The 22,440-nt window shown below is 44.2% G+C and overlaps 1 protein-coding gene across 3 annotated transcripts in view; it reads left to right on the top strand.

Annotated features, from left to right (window-relative positions):
* The window catches only part of CHCHD6 (coiled-coil-helix-coiled-coil-helix domain containing 6), a 450,070-nt gene that overhangs the window by 365,097 nt on the left and 62,533 nt on the right, over positions 1–22,440 (top strand). For 2 of the 3 annotated variants that reach the window (XM_089682445.1, XM_089682443.1), the window contains one exon: positions 14,685–14,855. The exons of the other annotated variant lie outside the window; for it this stretch is intronic. In XM_089682445.1, the coding sequence (XP_089538571.1) occupies positions 14,685–14,723 (39 nt within the window). In that variant the 3' untranslated portion in view covers positions 14,724–14,855. Of the gene's footprint in view, positions 1–14,684; positions 14,856–22,440 lie in introns of those variants that run through there. 3 annotated transcript variants of the gene reach the window in all.

Genomic DNA, 22,440 nt, shown 5'->3' with positions numbered 1-22,440 from the left:
GAATGTAGGGTCCAGAGAGACCAGATATAGTGAATGCATGGTCCAGGGAGACCAGATATAGTGAATGCAGGGTCCGGGGAGACCAGATATAGTGAATGAAGGGTCCGGGGAGACCAGATATAATGAATGCAGGGTCTGGGGAGACCAGATATAGTGAATGCAGGGTCCGGGGAGACCTGATATAGTGCATGCACGGTTCGGGGAGACCGGATATAGTGAATGCAGGGTCCTGGGAGACCAGATATAGTGAATGCAGGGTCCAGGGACACCAGATATAGTGAATGCAGGGTCCATGGACACCGGATATAGTGAATGCAGGGTCCAGGGACACCAGATATAGTGAATGCAGGGTCCGGGGACACCGGATATAGTGAATGCAGGGTCCGGGGAGACCGGATATAGTGAATGCAGGGTCCGGGGAGAATGGATATAGTGAATGCAGGGTTTGGGGAGACCAGATATAGTGAATGCAGGGTCCAGGGAGACCAGATATAGTGAATGCAGGGTCCGGGGAGACCAGATATAGTGAATGCAGGGTCCAGGGAGACCAGATATAGTGAATGCAGGGTCCTGGGTTTAGTAACAATTTAATGCAATGCACGTTAATATGTGAAAAAAAAAAACACGCTTGAATGCATTGCACCAAGATAACAAGATCTGAATAGGCCCTTGGTGCATTGGGGTGCCATTCAAAATTGAATTGCATCACAATGTGTTACCCAGTGTAACATGCATTGCACCCCTTTCACACTGTTCCGGTATGGTTTGACCACACCACTGGAGCAGCGCAGTTTACCTGCAGGTTTGGTGCAGATTAGCTGCTCTTTCCCATAGAGTTCCATTATGCCTGTCGTTTTGGTGCACTTTCTGAAAGCCCACCAAAACTCCTGTATGCTGCATCTTTGGTGGGTTTCCAGAAAGCACACAAAAATTGCAGGACATCTTGCAACTCTATGGGAGAGAGCCGCTAATCTGCACCAAACCTGTGGGTAAACTGCGCTACTCCCGCGGTGCGGCCAAACCGCACCAGAACAGTGTGAAAAGCTTTTTTACTGCAGCAGAACAGTGTGTTTTGGGCCCTTAAATCTAATGAAGGGAGCAAATATAAATCCTTCCTAAGGAAGCCTGCACAATTATATTAATTGAGTACTGAAAATTTAGATTCTTAAATAAGTCCAATAACAGCGGTTCTCTTTAAACAAGTCCGCTCCTCCTGCCCGCTCCTCATTTCTGAATCTCATCACGTTTCGCGTTCCCTTTGGTTTCAGAGACGTACACATGTAAAATATTTTTTATGGGGCGTCTTTAATATGTCTGCCATTGTGAATGTTGTAAGAGGCGACTCATAACTCAGCCTGACTGATTGTAATGTTGCCACCAGATTCATATACTTTATCCTGCTTCTAATTTGTGGCTTTCCTCTGCATCTTTTTATTCAAAATCATATTTTATTAGGTTCTGGTGTTTTGTGATGCGGAATGTGAATAATGATCTCAGACAAGAGGAAGGATGGGGGATATGATTGTAAAGCTGTAAAAAAAAATAGGAGAACTTTTTGTAGAATGCTGGAAAACATTGAGTTGACCAATTGCTCCAGAAACCGCTTTTCTAGATGATATATTTGACCATATCAATGAAATCTGTGTTGAGATATTATTTTATTGTGTATCGGATACAGAAGTGTTCATAAAGGTAGCTTCTGCATTGCCCATTCTCAAAACGGTTGGTAAACATCAAATCTGAGAGTATAGGATGTGGGAAACAGATTCGGGATAGGATTCCTTGTTTGTTTCTAGGTATTTATTACCTATCACAGAAATCACAGTAATCTCCCCACCACCACCTCCGACAATGTCGTCTTCTGCTTTTTTTTTGCAGAGCCATTCAGCCATTCAGGTGTCATCCAGGGTCATCATCTAAAGTGCACCACACCTGAAAGATATAATAGAAGTCTAAAGCGAAGTGCAGCTAACTTGCAGGAAAACTGCAGGTTACTGCACTGCACCCACAGTGTGGGTAAACCGCATCAGCAGGGGTGGACTGACAACTCATGGGGCCCCCGGGCAATAGGGGATCATGGGGCCTGTGTGTCCTTGCCCAAACTCAAAAAAGCCTATGAAAAAGGTACCAGGGGCATCTCATGGGGCCCCCTACTGACCCCGGGCCCTGGGGCAGTGCCCGAGTTTCCAAATGGTCAGTCTGCCCCTGTGCATCAGTGAGAAAGCAGTCTTATAGGGGGCTCATAACCAGGGGTGGACTGACAACTCATGGGGCCCCCGGGCAATAGGGGATCATGGGGCCCGTGTGTCCTTGCCCAAACTCAAAAAAGCCTATGAAAAAGGTACCAGGGGCATCTCATGGGGCCCCCTACTGACCCTGGGCCCTCGGGCAGTGCCCGAGTTTCCAAATGGTCAGTCCGCCCCTGCGCATCAGTGAGAAAGCAGTCTTATAGGGGGCTCATGACCAGGGGTGGACTGACAGCTCATGGGGCCCCCGGGCAATAGGGGATCATGGGGCCCCTGTGTCCGTGCCCAAACTCAAAAAAGCCTATGAAAAAGGTACCAGGGGCATCTCATGGGGCCCCCTACTGACCCTGGGCCCTCGGGCAGTGCCCGAGTTTCCAAATGGTCAGTCCGCCCCTGCTCATGACCATAGGGGCTTGTTACATTTGCGGTTTGGGGGGGGGGGTAAAACCTCATATTTGAGACGTGTTTACAACAACGCCCCATGCTCCAGGGGGCCTGTGTGGCCTCATCTGTTTTACACTTGGAAAGGAGAGGCGGCAGGGGCGGCACATACAGGGGCGGCACATACAGGAACCAATCTTCTCCATTTTCCTCCTGCAACCACTGAATACCCACAGGGGGGAGAGAAGCAGAAGTCGGGACTCAGTGGCTTCAAATGGTTGCACACCCTTGCTGTAAATCCTGGTTCTGGTGCACTTCCTGGCTGTGCTTACAAATGTCTTACATAGATCAGCCCCTGCTGCAGCTTCCTACCTTGTGACTTGCTGCCAAGCTACAATATTGCAGTCTGATTACTGGGGTAGAGGAGTTTGGGGAAATGGTTCATCCTTTTTAGTGGCTAAGTGGTTAGCACTTCCGCCTGGCAGCACTCGGGTCACTGGTTCAAATCCCAACCAATGCACCACCTGCCTGGAGTCTGCATGTTCTCCCTGTGCCTGCGTGGGTTTCCTTCGGGTGCTCTGGTTTCCTCCCACACTCCAAAGACATGCTGGTAGGTGAATTGCCTCCTGTCTAAATTGGCCCTAGTATGTGTATGTATGAATGTGAGTTTGGGACCTTAGATTGTACACCCCTTGGGGGTTAGGGACTGATGTGAATGTACAATATAAATGTAAAGCACTGCGTAAATTGACAGCGCTATATAAGTACCTGAAATAAATAAATAAATCCTTCTTGCAGCAGAATGGTGACATCATCTCAGTCTAGGCAAAATCACTGAACTGGAGCTCATGGATAGCTTATGTGTACAAGTGATAGCACTGGATTGAAAGAAGCAAGGTATTAGGCTGGTGAATGGAAAGTCGAGTAAGCCCCCCTTCAAAGGGGCTAATGTGCAATAAAGGTGCAGTTTGAACAGACTTCATTCTGGTCCCAGGATGCTTCCTCTTTGATTGATTGCCTCAAAGAGATCAGCAGATGACCAACACTGGAGTGGATATTGAGGAACGACTAGTACAAAAGTTCATGGTACTCAGGGGGTCTATTCAAAATGTTTATTGATAAAAATCATCATGCGCAGCCACTGCGTTTTGGGGAAATGCCTCCCACTTCCTCAGGGCTGAAGTAGTACAAGCAATCAAACTCATGGTGAGATACAGTTTGGCGACCTGTAACAGGGCTTGACAACACTGTCAAAGCAGATGATGTAAAGAAGATCACATAAACCACCATGCCATTAGTTCTTTATGTGATCCGCTTTGAGGGCTGGTTCACACCAGAATGCAGTATGGGAAAAGTGTGTTTTGTGCATGTTTCCCACGCCGTATTCAAAACGCACTGCCTTTGCAATCTGCTGCAGTTGCCAATACATTGTTAACATCACCACAGTGCATATGCGGGCACCAGATCACATGGTACTGCAGTACCATCTAATATGGTGCAGCACATTTTTCAAAAGTAGTGCGTGAACTACTTTTTTGTGCAGTCTGGTGCAATTTGCAACCCATTCTGGGCTGCCAAATTGCACTGCAGGAGACGCATAGGAATCCTGTGCAATTGTGGTGTGAACAGACCCTAACAGTCTTGCTCAAGCCTCGTTACAGGTTGCCTAATTATATCACACCATGAGTATAAGGGGAGCAGATTTGAGGTAGCAGGGTACAGGATACAGATACAGGGCAGGAGCAGGAACAAGATCAGGCAGGAAATAGGCTAAATCAGCAAGCAAGTCTCTGGCAAGACACTGAAGCAAGAGGGAATAGTAGAGGAGGGAATAAATATCCTCCCAGCAGCCAGCATCAGATGAAGACTAATTGCTAGGATCTGCTGGCTGCTGGGAGACACCTACTGGTGGACACCAGAACTACAGCCATATGGTTCGGGAACCACAGTGCCACCAGCAGGTGGCAATAGCTGGAGGTTGTATAAAATCTTGTAGCGGGTCATAGTTTAGAGACTCCTGGTCTAATCAATCATAGCTAAAATTCTGGGCTGCCAAATTGCACTGCAGGAGAACGCATAGGAATCTCGTGCAACTGTGGTGTGAACCGACCCTAACAGTCTTGCTCAAGCCTCGTTACAGGTTGCCTAATGGTATCTCACCATGAGTAAGGGGAGCAGATTTGAGGTAGCAGGGTATAGGATGCAGGTACAGGGCAGGAGCAGGAACAAGATCAGGCAGGAACTAGGCTAAATCAGCAAGCAAGTCTCTGGCAAGTTCCTCCTGATTAGAGCGGATCTACATTGTCTGGCCAGGGGCCGGGGAGGCAGAGAGTCCGCGGAACAGTGCCCCCTGAGTGGTCGCCTCAGGGGTGCTCCTAGTAGCACATGGGGATGGGATCCCAAGTGTGAAATGTGCACATGGTCACTACTCCAAAACACTTTTTCTGCACTGCGCCTTTTAGAGCTAGGCCTTTTGGCTAAGTCCAGGTCAATTTTTACGCTACAGGCCTCAGGGCCTAGCCAGTGAACAATTGCACGGCCACTTTTTTTATTTTTATTTACTTATTTATTTAATTTATTTTTCTCCCACGTTTGTATCTCGTCACTTATGTGTGTGTTTTTTTTCTCACGGATTTGGGTGTGGGTCCTTGGGCCTACCCTGAAGTCTAGGGGGAGGATGTGTGGCCTTTTGGTTCCTTCCTCCCCTGTTCCTGGGGGGGGGGCCTCTCTTTGGGAGAGCCCCCTGACCTAGTACTTGGTGGCTGGCTTCGGCTAGCCAAAAGGAGAGTGGTCCGCCAGGCCTTTTGGCTAGGTGGATCATGTGAACAAAGCACACACCTAAGTGCACTTTTTTGTGTTGGTGTTTTGCACTTGCACGTTTTTGTTCACTTACGGGTTTTTCGTTTTTCGCACTTCCGCGGACTTAAAAAAAAAAATAAAAAATGCAAGTCTCTGGCAAGACACTGAAGCAAGAGGGAATAGTAGAGGAGGGACTAAATACCCTCCCAGTAGCCAGCATCAGATGAAGACTTAATTGCTAGGATCTGCTGGCTGCTGGGAGACACCTACTGGTGGACACCAGAACTACAGCAGTATGGTTCGGGATCCACAGTGCCACCAGCAGGTGATAATAGCTGGAGGCTGGATAAAATCTTGTAGCAGGTCACAGTTTAGAGACCCCTGGTCTAATCAATCATAGCTAAAATTCTTGCCATGCGGGTGACATATTTGAAAATATTCTGTTATGCAGGTGGCTATTTAGATACAGGTACTGCCCCACAGATTTAGATGCAGACACCAACAGGTAGACATAAAGAACTTGTAGGCGGTTGTCGCTTGTGTTTGCCATGACACTTTTTTGTGTTGGTGTTTTGCACTTGCACATTTTTGTTCACTTACGGGTTTTTCGTTTTTCGCACTTCCGCGGACTTAAAAAAAAAAATAAAAATGCAAGTCTCTGGCAAGACAATGAAGCAAGATAGAATAGTAGAGGAGGGACTAAATACCCTCCCAGTAGCCAGCATCAGATGAAGGCTTAATTGCTAGGATCTTCTGGCTGTTGGGAGACACCTACTGGTGGACACCAGAACTACAGCCGTATGGTTTGGGAACCACAGTGCCACCAGCAGGTGACAATAGCTGGAGGTTGGATAAAATCTTGTAGCGGGTCATACTGGTCTAATCAATCATAGCTAAAATTCTTGCCATGTGGGTGACATATTTGAAAATATTCTGTTATGCAGGTGGCTATTTAGATACAGGTACTGCCCCACAGATTTAGATGCAGACACCGACAGGTAGACATAAATTACTTGTAGGCAGGTGTCGCTTGTGTTTGCCATGACACTTTTTTTTTTTTTAATAAGATAACTGTCATTTTTAACAATGCTTCCTCAATGCCATTTGGTTCAGTCCTTTTGTAGGTGTCTCATTTTCAATAATCACCGCTTTTGTGCTCTACCTGCCAGGCTGAGCTGGGGACTCAAGTGGTCCACTTAGGCACAAAGCAGAAACAGCAAGCTGAACTGGCAGCCAGAGCTTGCTGGGTGACAAAAGGGTAATATAGTCTCTGGGCTTATTCAGCTCTCTTTCTGCCTCTCTGCTGAGAGACTGCCAATTAGCTTGGCAGCCCCTGACAATTGCAACTGCTTTCCTATTTTATTATATCATTTCCCCCCCCCCACCGCCGAACGTGATGAGGACACCTATGTATTAGAGAGTGGACTGTAAGTGCCAGCTTATTTCATAGTCGGCGTTGAAAAGCTGTCAGATGATAATGTCTCTTGGCTATTGTGCTTATGACACAGCCAGAAAGGAAGCAGAAGAGGAGAAGAGACTAGCGCCAATCCAGCCAGCGTTTTATCTTACCTAGCGTTCAAAACAAGCCGAGACGAGGAATCTGGTGCTGTGCCCATCCCCGTGCCAGTGATGAGTGACTGCAATCAGAAGAGGAACATACGGCGTCGAACGCTCGAGAACTCCTGATATTTACATAGCCGATTAATTATTTTCACTCTGTTTTCATCTCGCTTGTCACTTTAGACAAAAATAAAAGCGTGGTAGGATATTGCCAAATGCAGTTTTGGATTAGGAATTTGTGGCGCTAGTGCCTAATAAACCTGGCCGCGCCGAGTTACAAAACTAGTTAGGGCAAACAGCTAAATATATATTTGAAATACCTATATGGGAAGGGTTTTAACTGCTAAAGGATTTATTTATTTCAGGTACTTATATAGCGCCGTCAATTTACGCAGCACTTTGCACATATATTGTACATTCACATCAGTTCCTAACCCTCAAGGGGCGTACAATCTAAGGTCCCTAACCCTCAAGGGGTGTACAATCTAAGGTCCCTAACCCTCAAGGGGCATACAAGCTAAGGTCCCTAACCCTCAAGGGGAGTACAATCTAAGGTCCCTAACCCTCAAGGGGCGTGCAGTCTAAGGTCCCTAACTTACATTCATACATTCACATACAATTTAGACAGGATCAAATTCAACTCCCAGCACGTCGTTGGAGTGTGGGAGGAAACTGGAGTACCTGGAGGAAACCCGCACAGGGAGAACATGCAGGTGTTGCTGTGGTTGGGATTCAAACCGGCGACCCAGGCGGAAGTGCTAACCACTTAGCCACTGTGCTGCCCAATTGATAATTGTGTTTGTCCAGGTCTGTGATCCAGGTGGTACAGTCAAGAGAATGGCTCCACTCTTTCTTGGGTCTATGTTTCCTCTTTCTGTGTCACCTGCCTGCTCATTGGGCAATAATTCAACATAATCAAACTGCTAATTACTAATTCCATGTCTAAGGCAGCTGACACAGAAATCTGTAATTTTCAAACTGTAACTATTTAATTCCCGTAATGCACGCTGTGGAGCACTGTGGTGGTGAGTCACACGGCCATTCGCACTCGAGCGTGTTCTGACATGTTCTAATTTGCACTTTCCTGGGTCACAGACCAGTTGACTCAGTCTTTACGGAGTAGCGGAAGAAATAACACGCGTGTACGTTATGCTGTTGGCCGAAATTAGTAACTGGAATTGGGAGCAGCGGATTAATATCACATTTTGCATGAAAATTGGCAAAATTTTGAATGAAACTTTAGCTCTGTTGAACAGGATTATGGTGAAGAAATCAAGTGTTTTTGAATGGCATAGGCAGTTTATGGAGAGGTGGGAGGATGACCATGATGACACAAGAAGTGGGCATCCAAAAATGCAAAGGATGGATGTAAATCCTAGATTGCAAGTTCCAAGGAGCAAGGCCCTCCTAACCCTCTTGTATTGAACTGTATTGTTGCTGTATTGTCTCCCGTTATATTGTAAAGCGCTGAGCAAACTGTTGGCGCTATATAAATCCTGTATAATAATAATATATAAATCCTGTATAATAATAATATATATAAATCCTGTATAATAATATTATATATACAGTCAGGTCCATAAATATTGGGACATCTACACAATTCTAACATTTTTGGCTCTATACACCACCACAATGGATTTGAAATGAACCGAGCAAGATGTGCTTTAACTGCAGACTGTCAGCTTTAATTTGAGGGTATTTACATCCAAATCAGGTGACCGGTGTAGGAATTACAACAGTTTGCATATGTGCCTCCCACTTGTTAAGGGACCAAAAGTAATGGGACAGAATAATAATCATAAATCAAACTTTCACTTTTTAATACTTGGAAGCAAATCCTTTGCAGTCAATTACAGCCTGAAGTCTGGAACGCATAGACATCACCAGACGCTGGGTTTCATCCCTGGTGATGCTCTGCCAGGCCTCTACTGCAACTGTCTTCAGTTCCTGCTTGTTCTTGGGGCATTTTCCCTTCAGTTTTGTATTCAGCAAGTGAAATGCATGCTCAATCGGATTCAGGTCAGGTGATTGACTTGGCCATTGCATAACATTCCACTTCTTTCCCTTAAAAAACTCTTTGGTTGCTTTTGCAGTATGCTTTGGGTCATTGTCCATCTGCACTGTGAAGCGGCGTCCAATGAGTTGTGAAGCATTTGGCTGAATATGAGCAGATAATATTGCCCAGAACACTTCAGAATTCATCCTGCTGCTTTTGTCAGCAGCCACATCATCAATAAATACAAGAGAAGCAGTTCCATTGGCAGCCATACATGCCCACGCCATGACACTACCACCACCATGCTTCACTGATGAGGTGGTATACTTAGGATCATGAGCAGTTCCTTCTCCATACTCTTCTCTTCCCATCACTCTGGTACAAGTTGATCTTGGTCTCATCTGTCCATAGGATGTTGTTCCAGAACTGTGAAGGTTTTTTAGATGTCGTTTGGCAAACTCTAATCTGGCTTTCCTGTTTTTGAGGCTCACCAATGGTTTACATCTTGTGGTGAACCCTCTGTATTCACTCTGGTGAAGTCTTCTCTTGATTGTTGACTTTGACACACATACACCTACCTCCTGGAGAGTGTTCTTGATCTGGCCAACTGTTGTGAAGGGTGTTTTCTTCACCAGGGAAAGAATTCTTCGGTCATCCACCACAGTTGTTTTCCGTGGTCTTCCGGGTCTTTTGGTGTTGCTGAGCTCACCGGTGCGTTCCTTCTTTTTAAGAATCTTCCAAACAGTTGTTTTGGCCACGCCTAATGTTTTTGCTATCTCTCTGATGGGTTTGTTTTGTTTTTTCAGCCTAATGATGGCTTGCTTCACTGATAGTGACAGCTCTTTGGATCTCATCTTGAGAGTTGACAGCAACAGATTCCAAATGCAAATAGCACACTTGAAATGAACTCTGGACCTTTTATCTGCTCATTGTAATTGGGATAATGAGGGAATAACACACACCTGGCCATGGAACAGCTGAGAAGCTAATTGTCTCATTACTTTTGGTCCCTTAACAAGTGGGAGGCACATATGCAAACTGTTGTAATTCCTACATCGTTTACCTAATTTGGATGTAAATACCCTCAAATTAAAGCTGACAGCCTGCAGTTAAAGCACATCTTGTTCGTTTCATTTCAAATCCATTGTGGTGGTGTATAGCGCCAAAAATGTTAGAATTGTGTCGATGTCCCAATATTTATGGACCTGACTGTAAATCCTGTATAATTATAATAAATGTGGAAAATGAAAAGGTTACAGGAATCTTTTCGGAACAAAAGACCTAACAAGTGGATTCTCCACCAAGACAATGCTCCTGCACATGATTCATTAAGCGGTTGCGAGGCCCAGAAATCCATTCTGAAACTTGACCACCTTATTCCCCAATGCTTTTCTGCTCGTACTTTTCTTATGGGTCACAAAAGTGCATTTACTTTTGCTCTCCTGACCCAGAGCCATCTGATAGTGGGCTATTGATGTGGCAGAGGCAAGGCTCTGCAAGGAAATCAACAATAATATCGAGATCCACTCAAATGTCTGACCGCAGCTGGTTCAACCTCTGTGTGCCGCTTAGAGTCTGAGCCAGCCGCTTGCGCCCCATCCCCTGCACAGCACTCCCAGTGAGCACTGGAGGAGCAGAGTAGGGAGAAGTGACTGACAGTCACTGCTCTCAGCTCTGAGTAGACCAAGAACCAAGCAATCTGCAGTCATCGGATCGCTCAGTTTATGGGCTTATAACCGATGTGGGATAGCTGCAGCATCACACCAATGCTGCAGCATAGGGATACATAACCCATCTGGATTGAGGCTCCAGCCTCTTTGGAGGCATGGGTTCGAATCCCACTTCTGACACCAGATTGCAAGATTCAACCTATGTCTGTATCCCCTGTCCTCGTTGTTTCCACCCTCAGGCCTGGGAAAAATAAAGCTTCAGGCACCGAAGTGTGCAAGTTAAATCTCTGAAAGTTTAATGCATGACAAGAACGGTTATACAGAACTCAGTAAGCGTTGCTTAGTCTCAGGATGACCAATGAAACATTCCATTCTTATCAATATAGTTGCGTGAAGAACAGAAACTGCAAATAGTTGAGGGATACCATATAAAGAAGTTCCGTTTACAGAAATGAAACTAGTCTAAGAAAACGAGAGAGAAGCGACAAAACCGAAACTAACTGTTCACACGTCTAAAAATGGAGGCATTATACAAAATGGATGCCAGTTAATAAGATATATTTCCTTATAGGAATGAGTATGGATGTTTGTTTTTTTACAAACCCATACTTCTCCTTTAAGCCCCGGTGCACAGTATAGCTTGCATGTGAATCGTATGGGAACTGTACCACATTCCTGTGCAATTCAGATAACATTCAGTGCGGTGTGATTTGAGCTCATTCATTTTGAATAGTCTCAGTTCGCACCGCATGGCACCAAAAATGTGCAGGCACCTTTTTTTTGAGCCACACTGCAATCAGATCGCATGGTCATTTTGTACCATGCGATTCGGTGCAGGCAAACTGCACTGCATCTGCGATCCATTTGGGGTGTCATCAACTTTGTATTGACACCTGTAGAGGATTGCAAAATCGTTTCCGGCACCACATATCTGAGAATGCAGAATGTTACCCAAGAAGCTAATCCCAAAGGCAAGTGGAAGGCAAAGGACTCGCCACCAGTATTGCCTGGGGTCCCTGCAGCTGACCTTCCCCCATTATAAACGTACCATATTCGCTCCCATGTCAGATCTCCCCCCCCCCCCAATGGGTGGTGGTTTGATTACTAGTGAGCAGGGACGGACTGACAACTCATGGGGCCCCCGGGCAATAGGGGATCATGGGGCCCCTGTGTCCTTGCCCAAACTCAAAAAAGCCTATGAAAAAGGTACCAGGGGCATCTCATGGGGCCCCCTACTGACCGTGGGCCCTCGGGCAGTGCCCGAGTTTCCAAATGGTCAGTCCGCCCCTGCTAGTGAGGGAATATTCAAGATGCAGCAGGAGAGTGTGGGAAGCACAGATCCACAGTATAAATGAAGCAGAACAGGGAGATCATTGCAAGTCAGGTAATCCGATACAGCTTCCCCTTCAGCAAGGGGAACATCACCAAATCTCATTCCAAATCTGGTGATAGTAGAGCAGAGACAGCAGTGCCTTCGGTAATCTCACACTGTGGATATACAGCAATTAGGCTCAAGGCCAGCATTTCTCAACCTTTTTTCAGTCAAGGCACCCTTTACAATTATGTACAGTCCCGAGGCATACTTTAAAATTACAGACTGTCTTGTGGCACCCCGTTCTAAAATGGGGTGCCTCAAGGCTGTCCATAATTTTAAATGGTCAGCCCATTCTACAATGTAAAAAATTCTAATAGATTCTAATAGTTTTATATAACACACACATGTAGGACACCCAACATTAGAGGTGATTTATTCTTCCAAAGCAAATACACTTTTGCACACTGGTACTGACTAGTATTCAATTGTTTCTCTTCTCCCTCAGTTTTTATCCATCACTGAGGTAATGTGACCCCAGCACTGATGGAGAGGGGCAGGGGAGGGTCAAACTAGGATGCTGTGCAGGCAGCTGACATCCTCCTTATCAACTGATGATGTCAGGATGCCAGTGGCTAGAAGGTCGTAATGGCGCACAATGGAAACCTGTGGCTTTGTGCAGGGGTGGACTGACAACTAATGGGGCCCTGGGCAATAGGGGATCATGGGGCCCCTGTGTCCTTGCCCAAACTCAAAAAAGCCTATGAAAAAGGTAAAAGGGGCATCTCATGGGGCCCCCTACTGACCCCGGGCAGTGCCCGAGTTTCCAAATGGTCAGTCCACCCCTGGCTTTGTGTAACTAAAAGGCAGGCTTGTTCCACCCGCTGGCTTGTATACAAGTTTTGGTTTTTTAGACATTTTGCCAAGACACCGCAGGGTGCCTGGGCACCCTCGTTGAGAAAGGCTGACCTAGACACATGAAATACATTGCTGTTTTTCTGGAGGAATTCAAGACAAACCACAACTTAAAGTGTTACTAAACCCACAACAGTAACATCAGTCTGTATATGCAGTAAAGCATGCTTGTTATACTCACTGTGGAACTTAAGGGGTTCATCTTCCACATTGTGTAAAAAGGATGTTTAATCCTATCTTCTCTGATCCTCCCCTTTTTCTACTGTCCCCAATCCATCTGCTGATAGAACAGAGCCTTGGATGCAAGCTGCACATGCTCAGTTTGTTGTGTATTGCTAGAGAGTTTTTTTTTTCTTGGGAGGGTGCATGTGATCAGCACAGGGCCAATCAGCACTGTCCAGACAGAGGGCCAGGGGTCCTGCATTCTCATAGGACAGTGAGAGAATAAAAACTCCTCCTACAAGCTTTAACCAGTGCCATGCTGGACACTGATATAAGTCACAAGACTGCTCTAACTGCTGATGAGAAAAGGTATTTAGCAGTTTATATTTACTAAAATAATTGCATTTCCATGTTCTGTGTACTGTGGGAGACCGGATATAGTGAATGCAGGGTCCGGGGAGACCAGATATAGTGAATGCAGGGTCCGGGGAGAGCGGATATAGTGAATGCAGGGTCTAGGGAGACCAGATATAGTGAATGCAGGGTCCAGGGAGACCAGATATAGTGAATGCGGGGTCCGGGGAGACCAGATATAGTGAATGCAGGGTCCGGGGAGACCAGATATAGTGAATGCAGGGTCCGGGGAGACCAGATATAGTGAATGCAGGGTCTAGGGAGACCAGATATAGTGAATGCAGGGTCCGGGGAGGCCAGATATAGTGAATGCAGGGTCCGGGGTGACCAGATATAGTGAATGCAGGGTCCGGGGTGACCAGATATAGTGAATGCAGGGTCCGGGGAGACCAGATATAGTGAATGCAGGGTCCGGGGAGACCAGATATAGTGAATGCAGGGTCCGGGGAGACCAGATATAGTGAATGCAGGGTCCGGGGAGACCAGACATAGTGAATGCAGGGTCCGGGGAGACCAGATATAGTGAATGAAGGGCCCGGGGAGACCAGATATAGTGAATGCAGGGTCCGGGGAGACCAGATATAGTGAATGCAGGGTCCTGGGTTTGGTAACACTTTAATATTTCTACGTATTGTCTATAACATGGCAAATCTTCAGTTTTGGAGTTTCTGCCCACTTATCTCAGCAGTCATTAAAAAGGGATGCTAATTGCATTTCTTGACATAAAGGTGACCTCAGCTCAACTTTTTCAACACAGATGAACTCTTGAAACAACTTTCCAGTCTCAGGGAACCCCTGCTAACCATGACTATATCTACATCTCATTATACATTGTGACGGTCAGTGTGCAAAATGCTCCTTACACTTGTGGTCATTGGGAAGACTTTTACCCCCTTACAGATCGCTAAAGAGATCAATGGTATCAGTGAGAATCTGAGAGACAGAAATTGCTCATTGCTCAAGGAACCCCTAGCAACTTCTGGAGGAGCCTTTGGGTTCTGTGGAACCCTGGTTGAGAAACCCTGCTCTGGGGAGAGCATTGATAAATACATGTATGTCAACATATACTGTATGTGAATTGCAATTTTAGTTTCATCAGCTAGACATTACAGTATTAATGTGCCTATTCTCTTCTGAGAGTTGCTCAGTTTATAGCCAGCCTCTTAGACAGCTTAAATTTGATGTCTGTTTGTCAAGCAGATTTTATAATCATCCTGTTCACACAGTCGCACCACCCTGAGGGAGTGAAGGCGCGTCAGGACTGAGTAATCGCCAGACTAGAGTGTGGTGATGAGGCCGGTCGCTGGAGAAATTCAGAAGCCGCTTTGTGGATGAGTTTTAACTGAATGATGTTAATTACAGCGAAAATTCAGATAAATACACAGACTTGTATGTAACATTAATGCATCGTGTGCTTATTAATAATTGAACTGTCCTATTCTATGCTTTGGTGACATTGCTCTTTTGTGTGGTGGGAAATTACAGGTGGTAATGAATAATACAAATTTTCAGCTTGAGTCATTATTACAGCATCTACCTGAAAGTAATTATTCAGGTGAATTTAATTTCACTTATTTGCATAATTGATATGCAGAATGGTAGTTTCTTCTCCCTCTGACTGTCCCTGTCATGGAGAATGCAACAAAAGAAATAGGAACACCTTAAAAGTGGACCCTTAACTCCAAGATAAGAGGGAGTATCCAAACCTGCAAGGAGTCAGGAATTGTGGCAGGGAGTTCTCACCTAGGGTTCTGTGAAACCTTAGGGTTCCTCCAGAGGCTTCTAGAGGTTCCTTCAACCTATTGGTTTGAGAAAGAGGCAGATTCGAAACACGTAACCATGCCCCGCACATGCAGTCACTTCCAGAGCCACGTGCGTTCCACCATCAGCCATCTTGTGGTCTCCCAGTGCTTTCCAAGGCTCTCATTCACATCCATAGGCTTCAGTAACAGCTGAACCCTGCTCGGCTCTCTTGCCTCTGGATGATTAATGGACAATTGGATCCATGTGAGGCAAAAGGCCCAACTGTTACAAGGGTCATAACCCTTTACCTCCTACAGATGCTGCAATCCCTGTCCTGCAAAGGTCCATCCCTGGAGGCTGTCCCTGAATGACGTTTCCATATGTATATGCCTGATATCACTACATTTATTAAAGACGTTTTTATTCCGCTACACTCAGATGCACCCTCTGCTGTTCTTATCTGTTCCTTGAGCTCTGGTAGATTGACCTCCAATGTTATGGTACTTACTTAATTCTCTGACCAATACCTTATGGCAGACTCTGCATCATTACACCAATGGTCTTTTTTTGCTGTCTGTTGCATTCTAACCACCACTGAAAGTGGGGCATTCTTCCCACTGACCACCAATGAATTGGGTTTAGCAAGGGTTCCCCGAAACCTGAAAGTGTTTCAGGGGTTCCTCTTGGTTAAACTAGTTTATAAAAACTGCTCCAAGATATAAGAAGCCTTGAAAAGCATTGATTTACTCTACATGGTTTTACCTGACTATTGCACCTGATGAGCTTGTTGGACATCCAATTGCAAAACCATTATGGAGTTGCCCTACTCCTATAAAAGCTTCCTTCTGGGAAGGCGTTTCACAAAATTTAGAAGCGTGCTGTTGGAATTTGCACCCATTCAGCCAAAAAAACTGATCTGGCTCACAATCGACGTTCCAGTTCTGTGCAGGCCACTCAAGTTCCTCAATGCCAAACTCATTAGGCCATGTCTTTATGGAGCTGGCTATGTTCATGCTGGAACAGAAAAAGGCTTTCCCCAAACTGTTGCCACAAGGTTGGAAGTACTCAATTGTCTAAAATGTCTCTGTATGCCGTAGCAACTGTACCTATCCACCGGAAACATTTAAAATCAGTTATTTAGAGTGGTTTCCACATTATTTTGGCCATGGAGTGAGTATAGCTGTTTTATTACTGTTCAGCTCGGTTTCCCACTAGACCATGCTCTGTAGATTTGCCACGTAGAGTTGCAGCATGGATATGCAGGTGTGTTAAGGTCATAGCACGAGGTGGACTTCATCTCCAGGGCTGTGAGCTGTCCACCCACATGGTGTGAGACCTAATACTTTACTTCTCACCTGTTACAGATCAATGGCTCAAATTATTTGTATTCCTCTGTTGGCTGGTGTAACTGCACTCCTTAACCTCCAAACATCTGTTGAGTTTTCCAGTAAATTAAACATGAACTGCACTGCTACTGTTTAAGTGCCTTCATTTCTATAATTATTTCCGACACAGTATCCGTTCAAGTTGGTCTTAGAACTTTCAGTTTAAAGTACATCTAAAGGCTCCTATATGACAGTCAAAGCAAGTCCTAAATCCAGTTACTATGTGATTCACAAACGTCAGAAAACGAGAAAAAAAAATGTACTTTGCCATTCCCAACTTAACCTCCTTCATTTGTGTTTCACACGTGCCCCCTCCCAGAGATTGCAGCTCACAGTGGGAGGGTTTCAGCAACTGAGGCAATGCCAATCCAGAAAGCAGTGGCAGGATTAGGTGTAGCCAAGTGCTAATTTATGAGCTACAGCTTCTGATTTATGGGGGCCATAGACGGGTCGAAAATCGGCCGGAAAAAAAAATCGGCCAATTTTCGCACCGTTAGTGGGTTAATTGGTCAGCCGTTTTTCGGAGTTTTGGCACTTTTTTTTTATCAGTCATGTTGGAAAGTTTGCAGCCGATTTTGATGATTGGCCGATTTTCCCGCCAATGATGGGCAAATCTGCTGATCGTTTTATCGTGACCTGCAAGAAGGAGAAAAAATAAGAAGAAAAAGAAGAAGCAGAAATAGAAGAAGAAGAAAAAGAAGAATTCCAGTCCGCTATTATATTTTATATCAGTGGTTCTCAACCTTCCTAATGCCGTGACCCTTTAATACAGTTCCTCATGTTGTGGTGACCCCCAACCATAAAATTATTTACCCAGTAATTATAATTCATGAGTGTCCTTTTACCTCCAATACTGCTGCTTTCAACACAGCAGCTGCTTTCTACACAGTAGCTGCTCTTTACACATCGGAAATATGTGTTTTCTGATGGTCTTAGAGGACCCCTGTGAAAGGGTCGTTCGACCCCAAAAGGGGTCACGACCCACAGGTTGAGAACCACTGTTTTATATGAAAGTCTTGCGGTTGCAACAATGTATCCATTTGTATCCGAATAAAACCATCTGTATCCGAAATGGATACAAATGGATACATTGTTGCAACCGCAAGACTTTTTCATGTAAAATATAATAGCAGAGCCCTCTGCAAGGGACAGAAGTAATTATGGGCTTAAATGTAGACGGGCCGAAAATCGGCCAATTTTTTTTTCTTACTGTTGGTGGTAATGGTGGACGATTGAACGACCGATTTTTAATTTTTTTTTTTTTAAAAAGTCCGGTTTTCAACCCTTCTATGGCCTACGTTAGCAGTGCCAATGCAACATTTTTTTTTTAATCCCCCTGTGCAAGGAGGCAAAGCCTGTGAGAGAGGGGCAATTCTGCTCTGAATTCAAGAGCAGTAGAGCATCATTACCACAGCATCACAGGAAGCTGTATTAGATGGACTTCACTGGCAGGATCAGCAGATATTTATGGGACTTTGCAGGAAGATTAAAGCTGGCCATACATTGTGAGAAGTTTGATCAGTGGGTGGCCCTGGTACCGCTTTCCCCCCCGACATCCGTCGATTGAAAAATCAGGCTGGGTAGAAAACTGTTGGTTAATTAAGCATCTGCTGCATCTGGTTGGCCTATGCCAGCTGTCAGAATACAGCGGGAGAGTCAATCATCCACATAAAATCTGTATGTGTATGGCCAGCAAGGAAGAACTGTAAATGCAGCTATTTCAATTTTTTCTTTCACTAAGGGCTCATGTACACTGCAGCTGATAAACTCACATTCAGGAGCTGTTCAGCGTTTTTTTCAGCAGCCCCTGAACTCTCCCTAATGTTTTCCTATGTGTCCGTGTACACATCATCGTTTACAGTCATTTACAGGCATTTGAGTTTACAGTTGTTTTTTTGAACGCAGAAAACTTGCGTTTAGCAGTCGATTTTATCAGCGTTTCAAACGCAAAACGCTTGTAAACGCAGCAAATCACATTTATAAGCGTTTGTGTCTGAAATTTTTTTTGTTACTCTTCAAGTTCCCAATGCTGTCCAGAGCCTTTTTTCATCATGAAAAATGCATGCAAAGAAATGTTAATGAGCAGCTCACACCTAATTATTTCAACACATACTGCTGTCTCTGCTTCTACTCTCTGTATTTCTCTGAAACAGTCTGAAATAGTTAATAATTTACCACTTTTCAGTGCATTCTGGACATTTGGGAGGTTCTCCTGTGCCTATCTTTAAAAAACGCTTCTAAACGCAAACGCGCATAAACACGTTATGCAAACACGGCTAAACAGACGTTTTTTAACCTACATTTTCCAGCAGTCAGTTTCCATCATTCAGAAGTGTCCTGTGTACATGGGGCCTAACTGTCCTTGCTGCGGAGACTCGCCATGACCATTGTCACCAACACTAAAATTGATGCAAGCCTTTACTGCGCCAGTTCCACAAAAAAAGCTCAGTTACAATATGCCGGACACCTTGACATGCGTCAGTGGGTTTTTATGTGGCATTGGTGCAGTAAAGGTTTCTGTTTGGCAACTCAACCAAGCAGCTCTTTTTTGTTCAAGTATCTTTCTATTGTGCTCTTTGAAACAACCACACAGTCTTTTTCCAGAGCAGCCTGTATTTCTCCTGAGGCTGCCTGTTCATTTTCATTGTATTCAACAATTCTTCTGGCAGTTGTGGTTGCAATCTTTCTTGGTCTATCTGACCTTGACTTGGTATCTAGAGATCTCCGAATTTTCCATTTCTTTTGTGATTGATCAGTACTGACTGGCATAGTCAAGGCTTTTGATATCTTTTTATATTATAGCGTCAACAGTTTGCTCAGTGCTTTACAATATACCGGGAGACAATACAGTTCAATACAAGAGGGATAGGAGGGCCCTGATCCTGGGAGCTTACAATCTAGGAGATTTATCCTTTTCCATCTTTATAAATTTCCATTACCTTGTTACGCAGGTCTTTTACCAGTTCCTTTCTGCTCCCCAGGGCTCAGTATCTAGCCTGCTCAGTGCATCCACGTAAGAGCTAGCAAACTCCTTGACTATTTATACACAGACACTTACTTCAGTTTAAAAAATCACAGATGTGGGAAGTTAACCTTTAATTGACATTTTAACCTGTGTGTGTGTGTGTGTGTGTGTCACCAATGCCAAAAACTTCAGGGAATGGAAACTTTTAATCATGGCCATTTTCAGTGGTTTGTTGTTATGATTTAAAAAGGAGCCAAACAACTATGTGATAATAAATGTATTCATATGATTACTATCCTTAATTAAAAGAGAGTTTTTTTTGGCATGATCAGTCATAATTTCAATATCAATGCCAAAAGTTCACGATTTCTTCCAGGTTATGCAAACTTTTGAGCACAACTGTAAAGTTACCAAATTCTACAATCCACCCAACACAAGACCGCTCCATCACCCCCAATGCTCCAGTGGTCTTGAATAGTGGACTGTTCCTGACATCATCAAGCCCAGAGCAGGCTCCATAGACCAGGAAGAGTCCACCGCTGGATTGTGGGGGAGCACATTCACGAACGGTTGAGTATGAGCTTTATCCTTGGACAAAATGAGCAGCTGACCCGTGGAAGTGCAGGAACACCGTGACTGCATGGGAAAACTTTTTTTTTTTTTCCTGGAGTTTGGCTTTGAGAACACATAGAATTACATCAGACATCAAACTTATATGTAAAGAAGAGTTTTCCTTTAAAATAATTTCGTCTAATAAATCCCAAGCTCTTGGAAACACAAAGTACAAGCAAACCTTTAGATTGTAAGCTCCATGAGCAGGGCCCTCACATTCCTTCTGTACTGAAATGTATTGTAATTGTACTGTCTCCCTTATATTGTAAAGCGCTGAGCAAACTGTTGGCTCTATATAAATCCTGTCTAATAATAATAATCTAATGACTGCAATATACTGTAGTAGATTTTTGTTCTTGGATTTAGATATAGTTTAACAAGAGATCATCAAGAAAAGGGCAAAAAATTCACAAAAATGTAAATACACTGGCCATATACTTGGGTTTCTACTTGTATATATCAGAATGCTTTAACCCCCCGGCGGTATTCCCGAGTGTAGCTCGGGGTAAAATGTCACTACCAAAAGCGGTAACCCCGAGCTACACTCGGGCTTACCATGCGGCGCTGCATAGGGATTCCCTGCAGAGCTTACCTTGTCCTTCGCTCCCGCGATGTGTCCCCTGCAGCGTCCCCGGCCATCTCCTCCGGCCGATGCCGGCATTCGGCTTCTGTGTTCCGGTCCCTGTGACGTCGGGACGTACGGGTGCCACCGGCGGCGGGAAATTTGAAAATTTTTTAAAATGTCATTTTTTTCCAAAAAATTTTACATAGCAAAACATTGCTGTTTCAACCCATTTCACATACATTTTGTCCCGAGTGCTTTGTCCGGCGCCCTGCCTGCATTTTTACTGTTCTTTCTGCCTGGAAACTGAGAAAAGTCCATGGCGTCCAAAAAGCGTCCCTTTAGGTCAAAAGCGGTTTTAGACCGGCTAGAGAACAGCGATAGTAAATCAGAACCACTTGCAGAATTGAGTGATAATGATTTGTGGGGGAAATTCCTCATCAGACACTGAAAACGATTCTGCGACTTTGCTCAGCGATGTGCGAACTTGGCGCTCTATTTCACATTTCAGTGTTTTTGGTTTGATTATATTATTGAATTAAATGTATTATAATTATATTATTTTTTATGATTATTAAATTATAATTTATGATTTCGTGTTTCAAGTTTTATCATACCCAGGATGTTTACTAGACTCTTGTTCGGACAGATTTCAGTGAGTTATTCCTAAAAATTACAGCCTACAATAAAAAAACTACATATTTCCATGCAAAATAATGTACCGCTTTCAGCACCAAAAATCTGAAAAAATCTGAAAAAATCAGACTGCTAGGGAGGTTAAGTGGCCCTTTAAGTTAATTTCTATGATATTGGAAGCCTGCGCATGTGTTGGTTAGGGAGCGGGATGAGTTATATTTTATTTATTAGAGAAATGGTAACCGTACGGAGATGCATGAAATTTACTGCTTTGCATTATTGTGCGAGGAGGGACAGATTAGTAAATCTATCAATGGAACAGATGTCTGTATTTTGTGCAGGATATAAATTATCTATATTTCGCGGGGAAAAAGGCAATAAACTCATAAAACTTCGTTCTCTTTCAATTAGCTTAAAGGCATCAATATCCCATTAAAAAACAAAGGCTTGGTGAACAAGGAGAACAGCACCTGTCTACCTTTGTACAATCGTGTTGCGGGCCTGGCCGATATTTCCTAGGATGTTGCTTATTGGATGACTAACCATCATCATTGTCACTATGACTTTCCAGTTCCTAGTGAACTGATAGGCTGTTGATTCTCTTTGAAAAACAAAACAAAAATAACACATCTGTTGATTCTCTTTAAAAAACAAAACAAAAATAACACATCTTTGGTCTGTGTCAATGACAAGTCCACAGCCCAAGTGACCATATCTTCCTATCTCTGCACATTTTGACAGAATTGCTGGGACCTACCCATATGGAAGAAAAATATATTTGAAATATAAAAATGTTTTATCCAAGACCTGTAGCAAAATGTATTTTGGACAAAATTTATGAAGAAAATTTTTTTTTTATTTGATGTTTTATTGCAGAAAGTAAAAACCATTTTTTTCAAAATTGTTGGTTTTCTTTTGTTTGTATTGCAAAAAGCCCACTGGTGAACAAATGCTACCAAACAAAAGCTCTATTTTTGTGAAGCAATGATATAAATTTCATATGGATACAGTGTTGCATGACCGCACAACTGTCAGCTAAAATGGCATAGTGCGGTATTGCAATAAATGCCCTGGTCATG

This window comes from Staurois parvus, unplaced genomic scaffold (genome assembly GCF_062004578.1).
Source record: "Staurois parvus isolate SC_StPar_1 unplaced genomic scaffold, SC_StPar_1.0 ptg000290l, whole genome shotgun sequence".
In the NCBI taxonomy this organism is placed as follows: domain Eukaryota; kingdom Metazoa; phylum Chordata; class Amphibia; order Anura; family Ranidae; genus Staurois; species Staurois parvus.
Note: the sequence above shows the minus strand (reverse complement) of the source record. Positions and strands in the feature narration are given on the sequence as shown.